The sequence below is a fragment of the Stegostoma tigrinum genome, chromosome 19, assembly GCF_030684315.1.
Source record: "Stegostoma tigrinum isolate sSteTig4 chromosome 19, sSteTig4.hap1, whole genome shotgun sequence".
Taxonomy (NCBI): domain Eukaryota; kingdom Metazoa; phylum Chordata; class Chondrichthyes; order Orectolobiformes; family Stegostomatidae; genus Stegostoma; species Stegostoma tigrinum.
In genome coordinates, this window is record NC_081372.1 from 17,770,354 (window position 1) to 17,788,282 (window position 17,929).

Below are 17,929 nucleotides of genomic sequence, written 5' to 3' on the forward strand. Positions count from 1 at the left end.
TGCTTTTTCTTTGTGTAATGTAATCTCTATCTAATAAACAGCATACAATGGAAAGGCGTGTATTTCTGTAAATCATTATGGGCATGAAATTATGCTGTGCTGATATTAATAAATAAGTGTTTAATAAGTGTATAAGAAAAGTTGTTCGTGGTTGTAATTGATTTGGATGACTAAGAATTGCATCATTCCACCGTAACATTAAAAAAAAGACTGAATTTATTTGGCAGTATCAAAGAAATCAATGAACAAGGTCCTTAGTTGGTTTTTACTGCCACACTAGTTATTTAAAATGTAATTAGGTTGCCAGTAAACCAGGACTGTAAGTTTATTTCTGGTTTAGACGTTTAGATAAGCATGTGAACAGTCAAGGAATAGAGCAATATGGACCATGTGCAGGCAGATGGGATGATTGAGAAGGAAAGCATGGTTGGCACAGACATTGTGGACCAAAGGACCTATTCCTATGCTGTACTGTTCAATGATGCAGTATATTTAGTAGCAGTGGCTGTGAATGTGAATAGCCTAACAGGCCAGAAATGACTTTCCAGTTCACACATATGCTATCTTCTATAACTCACATCCTAGTAAGCACTGAAGTGAAATTCCTTAACTAAAAGCTGGCAAAAGATCTTTATCTGTGTTACTAATGTCCCATTTATGGAATTGTATGTTTCAGATCTACATGTTTTGAGAAAGTTCTTAGTAATGAAATAACTAGTGTTAATATAACCTGTTTCACATCTCAAACCCACTTCAAAGTCAGTAAAAGATTGGCTGTTGCAGGTTCACAATGTTTTATGGTGGTGGTCTGTTAAAATGCACTCAGCGAGTCTGTGCTCCCATGGTAACACATAGTGTTATCTGCAGTTATGGATAATGATGATCGAGGCTCCAACAAACTTTTCATCACATGCTGACTAAGACATTCGCTCGCTCTTGCTGGCTGCCACTGGACTGTTCTGTAAGGATTTTTAGGTTGATAGTTAACCTGTTTGCCCTGTTATGAATGCACAGAGGGGTCTTGAACCCTGAGCTTCTGGTTCAAAGGCAATGATGTTACCCAGCGCCCACAAGAACTCTGGTGTGATGTAGCAAATTGTTTAATTGTTTAAAAGTTAGTGATTACTTATTGATAAAACAGCCTTTCCAGTATTTATTATAAAAATTAGTTGTTGACCCATTTATTTTGTGTATTATATTTGTATGCTGCTGTACTTGTATTCTATTGAGTGTTATTTTCAGGCTATGATTGGGCCAGATTGTATTTCAAAGAAACATTGCACATTTTTGATTAATCGTTATAATTTTTTTAAAGCTTGAAATATTGAAAAAATACCTAGAAAATGGAGGGCGTATTCTTGTGATGCTGGGGGAAGGTGGAGAATCTAAATATGACACGAACATAAACTTTTTGTTAGAGGAATATGGAATTATGGTAAATAATGGTGAGCATTGTAAATTTTCTTTTAAATTTTATTTTTTCCATTTGTACCTTAATGTATAAGGATTTAAATTGTAATTTTAAATATCCTTGTCCTCAAGATGCTGTTGTGAGAAATATGTACTACAAATATTTCCACCCGAAAGAAGCATTAATATCAAATGGAGTTTTGAACAGGTAATACTACATTTCACCTATGGCTTAATCATTTTCATTCCACCTACGTGATGTTATTCATATAGTAGTTTACATCATTTGTTGACAAATTACTTTTGGGGGAAGAGGATAAAATAATACTCCAGTTGGTTATTACAGAAATTTCTTTTTGACTTTATCATATTGATCAGTTTTTGAGAACAGAGATATTTTCTAGCTCAGGTTCTTAACATTTGCATGATTAAATTTTGAGGGGCATGGATATCCTTTCAGTTATATTAATTTTCCTCATCCCCCTTTTGATACTGAGCTTGTGTTGAGAGTATATGTTATTAGCCGAGCCGTGTTTACCAAGCACGAGTGCTCCCAAAACATGTTGAACTTGCTTGTCGTCTTACTTTCTGACGCAAAGTAATAACATAGAAGTGTGTGTGCAGTAATTATTATTGAAACTAGGTTAGAATTCCTCTGCTGGGTTTTATACCATAAGATATTACAGTAGAAGTAGGCCATGCAGCCTATCAAGTGTGCTCTGCAATTCATTTGAAAATGCTTGTTACTTCATTGGCAAGACACGCATCTTGCCTGTACATTTTTATCTAGTGAATTTCCAACATTAAAATTACTCTAGCTTGAAAATGAACCACGGATTGATCTATAGTTCTACTGCCAAATGAAAAAGTTTGTTCAACCAAGTTACTAAACATTGATAAGTGTTTCACTTTGGTTAACCTTAGTTATTTGAAAGGGCAAATTATTACAATGTTGTTGGGAAGTTTTAAAGACATTTATTGCCACACATGTTCATCAATAGATGTAGAATTTCATCTAATCCTACAATCAAAACCTCAAAGGTTACGATTGTGTGGGATGATCAGGAGGAGGTGATGGAGAATGTAATTAGCTATGGATTGCAGAGGTGTTATTTTCTAAAATCTAAATTAAGTAAAGCTTGGGCTTGTGTATGTCCATTGTAAATTAAATGGATTGTTTTAGAGTTTAATTTGGTAAAGTTGTTTCTCCTTCAAATGAACATATGGAAAATTAATTGTCATTCACAGAGAAATTAGTCGAGCTGCTGGAAAATCTGTGCCAGGCGTAATGGATGAAGACAGCAATGGCAACAACTTGCAGTAGGTTTTTCAAAAGTCATCAAACAGAATTATGACTTCAGTCCCACAGAACTGTCATCTACCCTGTTATGCATAAATTGACTACTTAAAAAATATAGTTTTGCAGAGACATTTTAATCAGCAAAATTGACATACAACAGCATGCATAGTCGTAGCTTAATTGAGATAAAGACAAAATAAATTGCTTTAATACATTAACCATGATGTCCTAAATCTGTTCTAAAGAACTTGATAATTGGTGAGTACTTCTAAAGAGCAGTCATTCTTGTTATGTAAGCAAAATAATGCATTGAGTAGCAAAGAAATTTACTGGCAGTTTACTGAATTTCAAAAGCTAACTTGCCACGATTACTGCTGTTTTCTTTGTTAATCAAGCAATGATACAAAATCAAAACACATAATTCAGGATAACTCGTTAAATAATAAGGCATCAATGCAATAATTTACCGGTTTCCAAAATTGATATTTCATTCATTTTATGCTTGGATAGCCACTTTTGTTTACTATTGCAATTATTTACTTTTAGTGGCAAAATAGTTAACTAGTGGTAAGATCTAAGTGGTGATTGCCAATTCCCTGGTAGTTGCCATGCAATGAAAGAAACTGAAATAGGATTAAATCACATTTCAGGAAAAATTCTGGCAATTGCTATGTGCAAGTATGAATGGTGTATTATAAAAATTTAAATCGAAATTGTTGCTTGTTGTTTCTGAACAATGAGAATTGCATAGCTATTATTTGAAAACGTAGGAATAAATGGATTTTTGGAAAGCATCTTCATTACTACAGATCATAGCATATAAGATGACCCTTATTACAGCCCCCAAGTGCCATCATTTGCTGTGTTTCATAGGATTTTAGGATATGCCCGAACAGATCAGAGCCCGCATGGATCTATAACAAAGATAGGAACCACCCACACCCATGGTTCACTTTTATATAAGGCATATATGCTGACCCCTGTATTTGCAAGAATTTTTAAGACTTCAAAGATTGACTTATATGCTGACATCTAACGTATTTGTTTATGTGGTTCATTGACAAGTAGGCTTCCTTCTTGTACTTTTAGTAATCTTCTTGTTCTTGTATGCTACAGAGCCCTAACGTTTGTTTATCCATTTGGTGCCACACTGAGTGTAATGAAGCCAGCCATTGCAGTGTTGTCAACAGGTTCTGTATGTTTTCCCCTCAACAGACCGATTCTGGCATTCTACTATTCCAAGGTACCATTTCAAATACACTTGAGTCTGCCAGACCATACTTTCGTATCAACTTTTTTTATTTAAATAGAACTTCTTGTGTTTTACTTATAATGGAAACCACCTTAGCTTGTCATGTTCTAACTGAACTTTCTTGCCTCCCACTGTCCATTTTCCTGTTTCTTCACCTGTTCTTCAAAGCAACCCATATCTTCCAAGCAACTCTACTTTCCACTTTCCAACTGTGAAGGACTGCTATTCTTACCTTGTCTTTCCTTTATGTGACTACTGAAACAGAACAATGTGTTTGACTCTTACCTGCTCTTTGAAGTAGCCCAGCAAACCACTCAGTTCAAGAGCAATTCAACAAATGTTGGCTTTGCCAGTGGTGCTATCTCATGGAAGAATAATTATAAGTATTATGAATTAATGTATTGTACTTCAGAATGAATCCTATCATTACATCCAAATCTGATTGATCCCTCATCCTCTAACTCCACTTTAAACCACAAGACACTTCGCATGCAGCGCCATGTATAATAAAGCAGTATGTTGAAAACTTTTGTACTTTTGAGTATTGTCCCTGTTTCTTGGAAAGCAGTAGTTAAAAGCATATCCATGCTAATTAGTGAATTAGCACATTGTAGTGCCTATTGAACCATTCACACCTGGTTGATTGCTGGAAGATACTGGAAAAAATTATTTACAGCAAACTTTTTATTGACCGGCACCTATGGGACCAGGAGTGTACTAGTTGACCAAATATTCGAAATCAAGAGGTCCACGTAACTGATGTAAAAACATACACATTAAGTAATAGGAGACATAATATAGGGGCTATACACATTGCTGTTATAATTTGTTTACAGCATAAATCACTTAAATAATAATACAACTTTGCCTTAAAGAAAACTTACCGACAGAGAACCTTCTCACTCACACCCTCAACTGACTACTCGGACATTGCGGAGATCGCGATAATACAATAAATTTCTGGTATTTCAGGTATATAATTTTTGTCAGTTTGTCAAGAGTGTTTCTTAAGGTGTCGGTTAAAACAAAGTTTGCTGTACTTCTTTCTTTATTGTGGTCTGATAACTGGTAAGTCAGCATTTATTGCCCATCCTTATTGTCCTTGAGCTGACGGATTTGCTAGGCCATTTCAGAGGAAAGTTAACAGCCAAGGGGCTGAAATCTGGGTCTGGCCCCTGGTCAGGTAAGGTAAGGATTTCCTTCCCTCAAGCACATTGGTGAACCAGATTGTTATTCAGGAGAACCAGTAATAGTTTCATGGCAAGCTTTGATTTTCAAACTATATTAACTGAACTTAAATTTCACTAGCTGCTGTTGTGAGATTTGAACCACGTTCCCAAAGCATCTAAGAAAGAAACCTTTCCCACAGAGATGTGCTTGGTTATTTTTGGGTGTCTTCATGTTCATTCTATGTGGATTAACTTTTTTGATTTTTTTTAAACAGTATGTATTCAAATTTCACATTGATTAGGGGTATCTTTCCATTCGGTGATATACTGAAAGAAAATGGGACGATTTATGAAACTGAGCAAACTAAATACTTTCAGCCTTTCATTTCTGTTAGACTATTTGACTTCATGTAACTTGCACTTTTTTGATTGCAGAACACCACAGTAATTAATGAAAATGTAACCGCTCCTTTTATCTAAGATCTTTGAGATCTTTACAAGGCAGAAAGGTACTTATCAAGTAGATGTAGGAGAATTTTATGAAAGGGGCGATTAAGGACAAGATGGAAAACATATATTTTAAGGGACTTAAGGGTAAAAATCAGAAGGCAAAGTATCTTTGCAAATGTGTTCTAGAATATGGGGGCAACGACTATATGCAATTCATACCATGTTGTAGATGACACAGTTCAGGAAGCAGGAAACAAACTGGTCCAAACTCCAAATAGAAGAGGATGTAAGAGAGAGGCAATTCCTCAAATGGGGTAGAAGCAGATATCTAAAATCATTGTTTAAATCAAACTGACTTTCTGCAATAATTTTCCATTTTTCTTTTCAAATTATTAATTATATTGCTGCTGCTTCTTACATATAAATTTCATAATCTTTCAAAGACTTCTGTAATGGCCAAGTTTCTCACCATGGTAGTAGTATAGAGATGTTTCTGGACGAGAAGGACAATACAGATAGGAACTTCCTGGTTTATATTAAAATATGAACACCAGAGATTACGGTCCAATTTTGTTGTTAAAAAAGGTAAGTGCATTAGCAAAATTTGAACCACTGAAGTGACAGTTCACATTGAAAAATGGAAACTTTGAATTGAAATATTGCCACAAAGTTGCACAGGAAATTTGAAACAATATGTTTTGACTACAGGAAAAGCAAATCCTGTACAGAATTTTAATGTATGGATGCAGTTAAATTCTAGTTAAATCCTGCAATAAATATGTGGAGACTATTGGGAGGCCTTGGAGAGCATAAAGAAATGTTTTACCAAGATGTTGCCTGGTTTTAAGGGTATTAGCTATGGGGAGAGATTGGACAAACTTGGTGTGTTTTCACTTGAATGTTGAAGCTTCACGGATGACCTGATAAAAGTCTACAGACTTCTGAGAGTCATTGATAGAATGGATAGTCGGAGTCTTTTTACACAGATTAGAAATGTCAGTTACTAGGACACTTACTTTTACAGTGAAAAGTAATAAATTTAAAGGAGATGGGAGAGGCAAGTTTTGTCACACAGAGAGTAGTAAGTACCTGGAATGCACTGCCAGAGGAGGCAGAAATTCTGATACAGCAGCATAGTTTAAGAGTCATCTTGACAGATACATGAATAGACAGGGAATAGAGGTTTACAGACCACAGAGAGGCAAAAGTTTATTTGTTTAGAAAGGCATCATGTGCTGGCGCAGTCTAGGTGAGCCAGAAGATCCATTCCTGTGTTGCACCGTTCTTTGGTCTTTAACTTGTGCTTTGCCCTGGAAATAGAACCTTGCTGTAATTTTCTACCAACTTTCAACATCAATTAAGTACAGAACCAACAATAGTGGATGCGCACAACTCTCAGTTCGGAAAAGTTGAGTGCTATACGTATGCCCTCGTAGGATTCTGACACATTGATAGCAGCTTTTTATTGTTTCTGTAAGAATCCATTTAAGAAATCTAGGCATTCTTTTATACGTAGCCTGAACTTAAAAACCATGGTAACATACCAGATATGCAATTTTTGTTTGTTTTTAAATGCTTTGTTTCTTAGTTAACATAAATTATTTACCAGTAGAAAGTTGCAAAGTGTCATATTTGTCCACAAATGCCATCTAGAATTAAGTACAGTAACTTTTCTTACACCTGATAGAGAATGTTAAGATCTTAGCTAATGTGGATGAATATGGGCAGGACTGACACGATTAATGGTAGGACCCTGGGAATTGTTGTACAACAGAGACACCTAGGGGTTCAAGTACATAATTCATTGAAAGTTGTATCACAGATGGACAGAGTGGTAAAGAAAGCATTTGGCATGCTTGCCTTCATTGCTGACACCATTAAGTAAAGGTTAGAACGTTAAGTTGCATTTGTACGGGACATTGGTAAGGCCACTTTTGGAGTACTCTGTACGTTTCTAATTCCCTCTTATAGGAAGGATATCATTAAATTGGAGAGGGTGCAGAAAAGATTTACAAGGAATAATAAGAAATTCTGAATATGTTGGGACTTTTTTCATTGGAGTGAAGGAGGCTGAAGGATGACCTTATGGAGGTTTATAAAATCATGAGGGGCATAGATAAGGTGAATAGCAAAGGTCTGTTCTTTAGGGTTGGGGATTTCAAAACTTGTCAGCATAATTTCAAGATGAGATGAGAAGGATTTAAAAGAGACCCGAGGGGAAACTTTTTCCAGACAGAGGATGGTTCATATGTGGACCGAATTGCCAAAGGAAGTGGTAAGTGCAGGTACAGTTACAACTGTTAAAAGACATTTGGACAAATACATGAATAGGAAAGGTTTAGAGGGATATGGGCCAAATGCAGGCAAATTGGACAAGCTTAGTTGGAGAATCTTGGTTGGCATGGATGAGTTGAGCTGAAGGGTCTGTTTCATGCTGGACAACTCTATATATACTGCATGACATTTTCTCACGTTCCTTTCTTCTGGGGGAAAACACCCTTACTTTTAGGGAATATACTCAAAACTGATTCATATTGATTTATACAATTAAGAAAAGATTCATAGATATTTAACCTTCAAAGCTCATCATGTGTCAGACTAATGAAGTGGGGTTACAGATTGTCCTAATAATTGGAAAATTTGTGAAATTTGTCAACAGCTCCGAGGTGGAAAGTTGGCTGTGCTAGGATCTTGTCACATGATCAGTGACCAATATCTTGACAAAGAAGAAAATGGCAAAATCATGGTATGTTTTTTTTGCGATAGTTTTTTGAAAAAACTAATACTAACTTTATAATCATGCCATTTCTTTATCTGTGATTTAATATGTTCAGTTTTACTTAAGGAGTGGAAGAGTCATGTAGCAAACGGATTAAGTAGAACCGATTGACAAAGTAATTGGTATTGCCTGATGAATGGATGGATTTTCTACTTGAATTTATTTTTAACAAATGCTGGGTGTGTAAGTTAGTTCCCAATGATTTAAGTGCATGCTTATGTTTGAGATAGAACATAGAACAGTACAGCATAGTACACGCTCTTCAGCCCATGATGTTATGCCGAACTTTTACCCTAAACCTAAGGTCTATCTAACTTCCACCCCTACCTTTATACTATCATCCATATGCATGTATAATAGCCGCTTAAATGCCCCTAATGAGGTCGACTCCACTACCCTCTCCGGCAATGCATTCCACGCCTCTACTCTCTCTGCCTCACTCTCTGAGTAAAGAACCTACCTCTGATGTCTCCCCTATATCTACCTCGACTCACTTTAAAACTATGCCCCCTCGTAATAGCTACCTCCACCCTAGGGAAAAAGTCTCTGGCTGTCCAGAGATAATGGGAACTGCAGATGCTGGAGAATCCAAGATAACAAAGTGTGAAGCTGGATGAATACAGCAGGCCAAGCAGCATCTTAGGAGCACAAAAGCTACATTTTGGGCCTAGACCCTAGAACCCTCTCCCCATCCCCGTCTCTGATGAAGGGTCTAGGCCCAAATCGCAGCTTTTGTGTTCCTAAGATGCTGCTTGGCCTGCTGTGGTTCATCCAGCTTCACACTTTGTTATCTCTGGCTGTCGACTCTATCTATACCTCTGGAATGCATGACTTGGAAATAGCTTGCCGTTCCTTCAATGTCGCTGGGGCAGAATCCTGGAATTCCCTCCCTAACAGTCCTCACACCACACAGTCTGCAGTTGTTCAAGAAAGCTGCTCACTTCCATTTGCACCAGAGAAGTTGGGGATGGACAAACAGCTTTGTAATGTCTCTCTGTGAAGGGTCTAGGCCCGAGACGTCAGCTTTTGTGCTCCTGAGATGCTGCTTGGCCAGCTGTGTTCATCCAGCTTCACACTTTGTTAGCTTTGTAATGTCTGTTTGTTAAATATGTCAATTCCTGATACTGGTGAAATTTATTTTCCTAGACACCCAGAGTTTGTTAGTCTGCAGATGAAGATCATAATTCAAACAGAATCTAGCAGGGTATAATCCAATAACACTCATTCTTTACAGAGATAATTTGAGAATGTAAAGTCCATGTATTACAAGACCCAAACTGACACCATAGCATCCTTCTTACAACTTCTCCTCCCATCCTGCCCACCCACAAAATCTTATGCTGCCCAGCATGTTTTGTCTATTAATTGCAATGGATTGAAAATTGTGAGCATCATCCTTGTGATATTCTCATGAAGTAGTATTATGATAAACTAGCCAGCTGGCAAGTCTACCTGCATGTAAAGCATATTTGGAAAACAACTCAATCTTCTTTTTGTGATAGGAATATAGGAACAGAAGTAAACCATTCAACCTGTCAAGCCTGCATCACCAATCTGTCAGCTCACAGCTGATCATTTTCTTCAGGCCACTTTCTTGCATCATCTTCATTTTGTTGATGTTATTCGCATCCTGATTGCTTCTAGAGCATTCTGGGGTAGAGAATTTCAAAGATTCACCATAATTCACCTTCTCAGTGAAAACAGTCCTTCCTATTATCCAGCAGTAATGTTGCCCAGTTTTAAACTCACTAGCCAGGGGAAAGTCTTCTCTGAAAATACTGCCATGGCCTTTAAGAATTTATAGACTTGAATGAGGTCATTGCCTCATTCGTACAAACTGTTGAAAACACAGACCAGATTTCTTCAATTTCTGATCATAATACAGTCCCACCATCTCCACGATTAGTTTGGTGAATTTCCATTGCACTCCATTTATAGCAAGTATATATTTTCCTAGATGAGGAGATTAAGCTGTACACAGTATTGCAAGTGAGGTCTCACAGGCTTTATAAAACTACAACAAGATGTCTTCACTCCTACACTCAAATCCCTTTGTGAAGAAAGCTGTCATATCATTTGCCTTCCTGATCGTTGCAGCTGAATGTTAATTTTTAGTGACTCATGAACAAGGAAACCCAGATTGGTTCCTGCACTTCCCAATTTCTTACCATTTAAGAAATGCTGTCTTTTTCTACCAAAGTGAATAGCTTCACACTTATTCTCAGGGCATATATTTCTGTTCACCTTCTGAATGAGGAATTAAATGAATTGCTTTTCAAAGTGTCATCAGAGATAGTCCATAAATCGTCAGTTATAAACATAAAAGTTTAGATTTAGAATTTATAGATTTCTAGTTGTCTACTTACCTTTTGAACCAATGAATGTATCTGCCTCAAGTACACTCTTTAGTCATGCATTCCAGATCCTAGCTACTGTTGCGTAAAAGGTTTTCTTCACGTCCTCTTTCTCTGCTTCTTTTACTTGTGATCAAAATTTCTGTCCTCTGGTTCTTGACTGTTTCACAAATGGGAATGCTTTCTCCGTAGCTTCTCTGTCCAGAGCACACTGGTTTTGAATATTTCCATCAAATTTCCTCAAATGTTTTCTCTGAAGAGAACAACCCCAGCTTCTCCATCCTATTCCGTAATTGAATTCTCTCATTGTTGGTACCACTTCCAAAGTCCTTCATGCAACCTCTCTAAAACTTTCATATCCTTACAGCATGTGATGCTCAGAACAGCATATGAGGTAAAATCAGTGTTTCACAAAGGATCAACATGACTTTCTTACTTGTGTACTCTTGTACCTCTACTTATAAAGTCCAGGATCCGGTTTACTTTTTAATTTCTTTCTCAACCTGCTCTATCACTTCCAATGATTTGGGGATACATATCCCTCACCCCTCTGCTCATGCACCCACTTTAGAGTTGTATCGTTTTTTTGATATTGCCTTTCTTTGTTCTTCTGACAAAAATGTTTTTGTTCATGCTGCTTTGGATTAAATTTCATTTGCCACTTGTCTGTTCATTCCACATGAATTCTATTACCATCATTTTCCTCATAGTCAATTCTTCTAAGTTCTGTCTAATCTGCAAATTCTGAAATTTTGTCCTGTACCCCCATGTCTAAAATAGAACGTAGAACATAGGACAGTACAGCACAGTACAGGCCCTTTGACCTATTATCCTACTGTAAGATCAAACTATCCTGCATACCCTACATTTTACTATCATCTATTTGCCTATCCAAGAGTTGCTTATATGTCCCTAATCTGTCTGACTCCACTACCTCCGTCGACAGCATATTCCACATGCCCACCACTCTCTGTGTAAAGAACCTACCTCTGACATCTCCCCTATACCTTCCTCCAATCGCCTTTAAACTGTACCCCTGTAATAGTCGTTTCTGTCCTAATAAAAGGTCTCTGGCTATCCAGTCTATCTAGATTAGATTCCCTACAGTGTGGAAACAGGCCCTTCAGCCCAACAAGTCCACACCGCCCTTTGGAGCATCCCACCCAGACCCATCCCCCTATAACCCACACACCCTGAACACTACAGGCAGTTTAGCATGGCCAATCCACCTACTCTGCACATCTTTGGACTGTGGGAGGAAACCGGAGCACCCGGAGGAAACCCACTCAGACATGGGGAGAACGTGCAAACTCTGCACAGTGTGTTGCCCGAGGCTGGAATCGAACCCGGGTCCCTGGCGCTGTGAGGCTGCAGTGCTAACCACTGAGCCACCGTGCCACCCCTATACCTCTATCAAGTCATCTCTCATCCTTTTTGCTTCGATGGGAAAAGCTCTAGCTCCCTCAACCTTTCCTCAGAAGACCTGCCCTCCAGTCTAGGCAGTACCCTGGTAAATCTCCTCTGCACCCTCTCTAAAGCATCCACACTTTCCTATAATGAGGTGACCAAAACTGAACAGAGTATTCCAAGTGTGGCCTAACCAGGGTTTTATAGAGCTGCAGCATAACCTCACAGCCCTATTACTCAATTCCCCCACCAATGAAAGCCAGCACACCATAAGCCTTCTTAACAGCCCTATCAACTTGGGTGGCCACTTTGAGGGATCTATGGACGTGGACGCCAAGACCCTTCTGTTCCTCCACACTGCCCAGAATCCTGCCATTAACCCTGTATTCTGCATTCAAATTCACCTTGCCAAAATCAATCACTTTTCCGGGTTGAATTCCATCTACCACATCTTTGCCCAGTTCTGCGTCTTGTCAATGTCCTGTTGCAATTTACAACATCCCTCCACACTATCCACAAGTCCACCAACTTTGTGTCATTGGCAAACTTACCAACCCACCCTTCGACTTCCTCATCCAAGTCATTTTTAAAGATCACAAAGAGCAGATGTCCCTGAACAGATCCCTTTGGATCACCACTGGTCACCGAGCGTCATGCTGGGTATTTCCATCAACTACCATCCTCTGTCTTCTATTGAACAGCTAATTCTGTATCCAGACAGCCAAATTTCCCTGAATCCCGTGCCTCCTTACTTTCTGAATAAGCCTACCATGGGGAACCTTATCAAATGCCATGCTAAAATCCATATACACCACATCCAATGCTCTACCCTCAACAGTGTGTTTTGTCACCTCCTCAAAGAATTCAGTAAGGCTTGTGAGGCATGACCTGCCCCTCTCAAAGCCACGCTGACTATTTCTAATCAAACTGTGATTTTCCAAATAATCATAAATACTATTTCTCAGAATCCTTTCCAATAATTTTCCCACCACAGAAGTAAGACTGACTAGTCTATAATTCCTAGGATTATCCCCGTTCCCTTTCTTGAACAAGGGAATAATATTTGCCACTCTCCAATCATTTGGTACTATTCCAGTAGACAGTGAGGATGCAAAGATCATTGTCAAAGGCGCAGCAATCTCTTCCCTCGCTTCCCGTTGTAATTTTGGGTAACATGTCTGGCCTAGGAGATTTGTCTATCCTCATGTTTTACAAAATTTCTTGCACATCCTCCTTCCTAACATCAACCTGTTCGAGCATATCAGCCTGTTTCACGCTGTCTTCAGAAATGTCAAGGTCCCTCTCACTGATGAATACTGAAGCAAAGTATTCATTAAGGACTTCCCCAACCTCCTCAAACTCCACACACAAGTTCCCTCCACTATCCCTGATTGGCCCTACCCCCACTCTGGCCATCCTCTTGTTTCTCACATAAGTACAGAACGCTGGGGTTTTCCTTAATTTTATCCACCAAGGCTTTTTCATTCCCCATTCTAGCTCTCCTAAGTCCAGTCTTCAGCTCTTTCCTGGCTACTATGTTACCCTCCCGAGACTTGTCTGATCCTTGCTTCCTCAAACTTAAGTAAGCTTCCTTCTTCCTTTTGACCAGATGTTCCACATATCTTGCCCAAGGTTCCTTCGCCTTCCCATCCCTTCCTTGCGTTAGTGGGACAAACCTGTCCTGTACTCGTAACAAGTGCTCCTCAAACAACCTCCACGTTTCTGTTGTGCATTTCCCTGAGAGCGTCCGTTCCCAATTTATGCTCTGCGAGTTCTTGCCTAATAGCATTGTAATTCCTGTCCCTAAATAAATACTTTCCCATACCATCTGCCCCTATCCCTCTGCATGACTGTTGTAAAGTCCAGGGAGTTATGATCATTATCACCAAATAGCTCTCCCACCGAGAGATCTGACACCTGGCCCGGATCGTTGCCAAGCACCAAATTCGATATGGTCTCCCCTCTAGTTGGCCTATCTACATATTGAGTCAGAAATCCTTCCTGGACACACCTGACAAAATTTGCTCCATTCAAACTGGATCCAAACAACCTAGAAAGTTCCATTCGATATTAGGCAAGTTGAAGTCATCCATGATAACAACCCTATTACTTCTGCACCTTTCCAAAATCTGCCTCCCAATCTGTTCCTCAGTGTCTCTGTTGTTGTGGGATGTCTGTTGAAAACTCCCAGTAACATGACCGCTCCTTTCCAGTTTATGACTCCCACCCATACTGACTCAGTAGATAAACGTTCCTCAATGACCTCCCTTTCTGCAGCTGCGATACCATTCCTGATTAGTAATGCCACTCCCCCACCTCTTTTACCTCCCTCCCTATTTCTTTTGAAACAACTAAACCCCAGAACATCCAACAACCATTCATGCCCCTATGTTATCCAAGTCTCCATAATGGTCACAACATCATAGCTCCAAGTACTCATCCATGCTCTAAGTTCATCACCCTTATTCCTGAATAGACACACTTCAATCCGTCGCACTGACTGCAACTTTGTTCTACCAACTGTCTATCCTTCCTCACAGACTCTCTGCATTCTGTATCTGCTTGTACACCAGCTAGCCCATCCTCTAATCTGTAGCTCCGGTTCCCATCCCCCTGCCAACCTAATTTAAATCCTCCCAAAGAACTCGAGCAAACCTCCTGCCCAGGATATTGGTGCCCCTCCAGTTCAGGTGCAATCCATCCTTCTTGTACAGGTCCCACCTTCCCCAGAAGGTATCCCAATGATCCATATATCTTAAGTCCTCCCTCCTACACCAGCTCTGTAGCCACGTCTTCAGCTGCACTTGCTGTCTATTCCTAGCCCCACTAGCCCATGGCACAGATAGTAATCCTGAGATTATTATTCTGTGCATCCTGCCTTTTAGCTTCCAACCTAACTCCCTATATTCACTTTTCAGGTCCTCATCCCGTTTTCTAGTTATGTCATTGGTACTAATGTGTACCATGACTTCTGGCTGCTCGCCCTGCCCCTTAAGAATCCTGTAGACTCAATCCAAGACAACCCTAACATCTGGGAGACAACATACTATCTGGGAGTCTCGCTCTGGACCACAAAATCTCCTGTCTGTTCCCCTAACCATTGAATCTCCTATCACTTTCGCTCTCCTATTCTCCCCCATTCTCTTCTGAGCCTCAGAGCCACGCTCAGTGCCAGAGACCTGGCTAATCTTACTTTCTCCTGGCAGGTTGCCCCCCTCCAAAGCAGTATACTTATTATTGAGGGAAATGGCCACATGGAATCCCTGCACTATTTGCCTATTACCTTTCCCTCTCCTGACGATCATCCAGCTACCTTTATCCTGTAACCTGGGTGTGACAACCTCCGTATAACTCCTTTCATCCCCTCAGCCTCCCGAATGATCTGGAGTTCATCCAGCTCCAGCCCTAGTTCCCTTATGTGATCTGTGAGCAGCTGGAGTTGAGTGCATTTCTCACAGGTGAAGTCAGCAGGGACACTAGTAGTGACCCTTGCCTCCCACATCCTACATGAGGAACATACAACTACCCTAGCTTCCATCCCCTCTACTCTAGATTTCCAAAGAGATAAAAAGAAGAAAAGGGCTGACCTTACCGATCCTTCACACAGTTTTCTTTTGGTTATAGGAGGAGAATGGATGGGAGAAGCTACACGTATAGTGTTTCGGGTTTAGCCACTGCCCAAATATATAAGTTCACTTACCTGGCAGTCCCCACGTCCAAGTTTACTCCTGCTCAGCCTTCACTCCACCTATTTACGAGGCAAGTTTTTTTATACCAAAACCTTACCTTCCTGGCTGTCCCCTGGCTTGTGCTGTCACTGCTGCTGCTGCTAAATTAGAGTATAAGTCAAGCAAGCAGTAGCTCAATACCAACTCTGGCAAACCCCATTTCGTAACTTCGTCCAGTTTGAAAAACGTCTCTTCACCACTATTCCTTGCTTCCTGTCAACCTGCTGCCCTTGTTATCCATGCTGCCCTTGTCTGTTCTATTGCTTGAGCCTCAGCTTTTGCTGACATTGTGTGGTGCTTTATCAAAGCCTTTTGGAAGCCCATGTGTATGACGTTAATGGCATTACCTACATCAGCGCCCACCTCACCCTAGAGTTACTTTATCAAAAGAAGTTTAGTTACCTAAATTTAGACCATAAGATGTAAAAGAAGAATTAGGCTATTCAGCCCATCAATTCTGCTCTGCCATTTAATTATGCTGGTATGTTTCTCAACCCCATTCGTCCACCTTCATCCATATCCCTTGATCCTCTTACCAATCAAGACCCTGTCTGTCTTTGTCTTAAATACATTACTTGGCATCCACACCTCTCTGCAACAGTGAGTTAGAGAAGTTCACTACTCTGGCTGAAAATTCCCCCTCATCTCAGATCTAAATGGTCATCTCTTCACTCTGAAGCTTCATCTTCGGGTCCTGGTTTTTCCTACTGGTGGTAACATCCTCTCCACGTCCATCCTATCCAGGCCTCTCAGTATTCTGTAAGTTTCAATGAGATCCCTCTCGTCCTTCTAAACTTCTTCAAGTACAGACACAAAAGTCCTCAACTGCTGTTTATATGATAATCTCTTTATCCTCAGGATCATTCAAGTAAACCTCTTGTAGATCCCCTCTAATGCTGGCACATCCTTCCTCAGATACAGGACCCAAAACTGCTCACAATATCGCAAATGTAATCTGACCGACCCAAAACTGCTCACAATATCGCAAATGTAATCTGACCAGAACTTTGTATAACCTCAGCAGTATTCCAGCCCTCTTTAAATGAATGCTGACAGATTTGTCAGTCATAACCTCTGGTTGACAAATCTGTGCCGACTCAGCTCTATTTTACCATCTACTTCCAAGTACTCCGTAATCTCATCCTTAACAATGGGCCCTTAAAGTCTTACCAAGAACTGAGGCCAGGCTAACCAGCCTATAGTTTCCTATTTTCTGGCTCCTTCTCTTCTTAGTAGAAATGGTTGTTGACGTTCGCCAATTTACCTGTGACAGATCTATGCTGACTTTCCTAAATTAATTCCCAGTTGTTGAATTGATTATTAACTTTTTCTCCTGAGTGATGGTATCTGAAAGCTCTTCCACCCCAATGTTAAACTGACTGGCTTGTATTTGTTAGACTTATCCAAATGCCTTATTTATGCCACATTATTTTTTAGCATAACTTAAGTATTTGACTACTTCAGTTTAAACTGATCTTCCCCCAATTGTTATTACAAAAGAAACCCTCTTTTTATCCACTTCTTTTACTCATTACTTGTTTTAAACAGTTTTAGATTATTTGCTTCTCTGGAGAGACTTTGGGTCACTGAACTTGAAGTTTCTTAACTCATGATGACCGGGAATATCTTTATTTACGGTCATATAATTGGAACAGATGTAAGAGCTTAGGAACAGGAGTAAACCATTCAGCACCTCGAGCATGTTACGCCATTCAATTAGATCATGGCTGATCTGTGGCCTAAGTCCATATACCTGCCTTCGCTTAAAAATTTATCTATCTCAAATTTGAAATGAACAACTGATCTAACATCAACTTTGGTTGTGAAAGAGAGTTTCAAACTTCTATCGTCCTTTTGGTATAGAAGTACTTCCTAACATCTCTCCTGAATGGTCTGGCCCTAATTTTTAGACTGTGGTCCCGGTTCTAGAATCTCCACCTGGTGAAAATATTTTATCTTCATCTACCTAAGGCTTTTCCCATTAACCTTCTACTCATTAAAATGCAGTAACGTGGAGTTTTGAATTAGTGACATTTTTTAAACAGCCGATCCAACACTTGAGCTATCTTGTCAGGACATA

The 17,929-nt window shown here is 39.6% G+C and overlaps 1 protein-coding gene across 1 annotated transcript in view; it reads left to right on the plus strand.

Annotated features, from left to right (window-relative positions):
- ift52 (intraflagellar transport 52 homolog (Chlamydomonas)) overlaps positions 1 to 17,929 on the plus strand; it is a 38,430-nt gene that overhangs the window by 12,219 nt on the left and 8,282 nt on the right. The window contains exons 4-8 of the mRNA XM_048550403.2: positions 1,316 to 1,445; positions 1,543 to 1,618; positions 2,659 to 2,730; positions 3,827 to 3,953; positions 8,241 to 8,327. Of these exons, the coding sequence (XP_048406360.1) occupies positions 1,316 to 1,445; positions 1,543 to 1,618; positions 2,659 to 2,730; positions 3,827 to 3,953; positions 8,241 to 8,327 (492 nt within the window). The remainder of the gene's footprint in view (positions 1 to 1,315; positions 1,446 to 1,542; positions 1,619 to 2,658; positions 2,731 to 3,826; positions 3,954 to 8,240; positions 8,328 to 17,929) is intronic.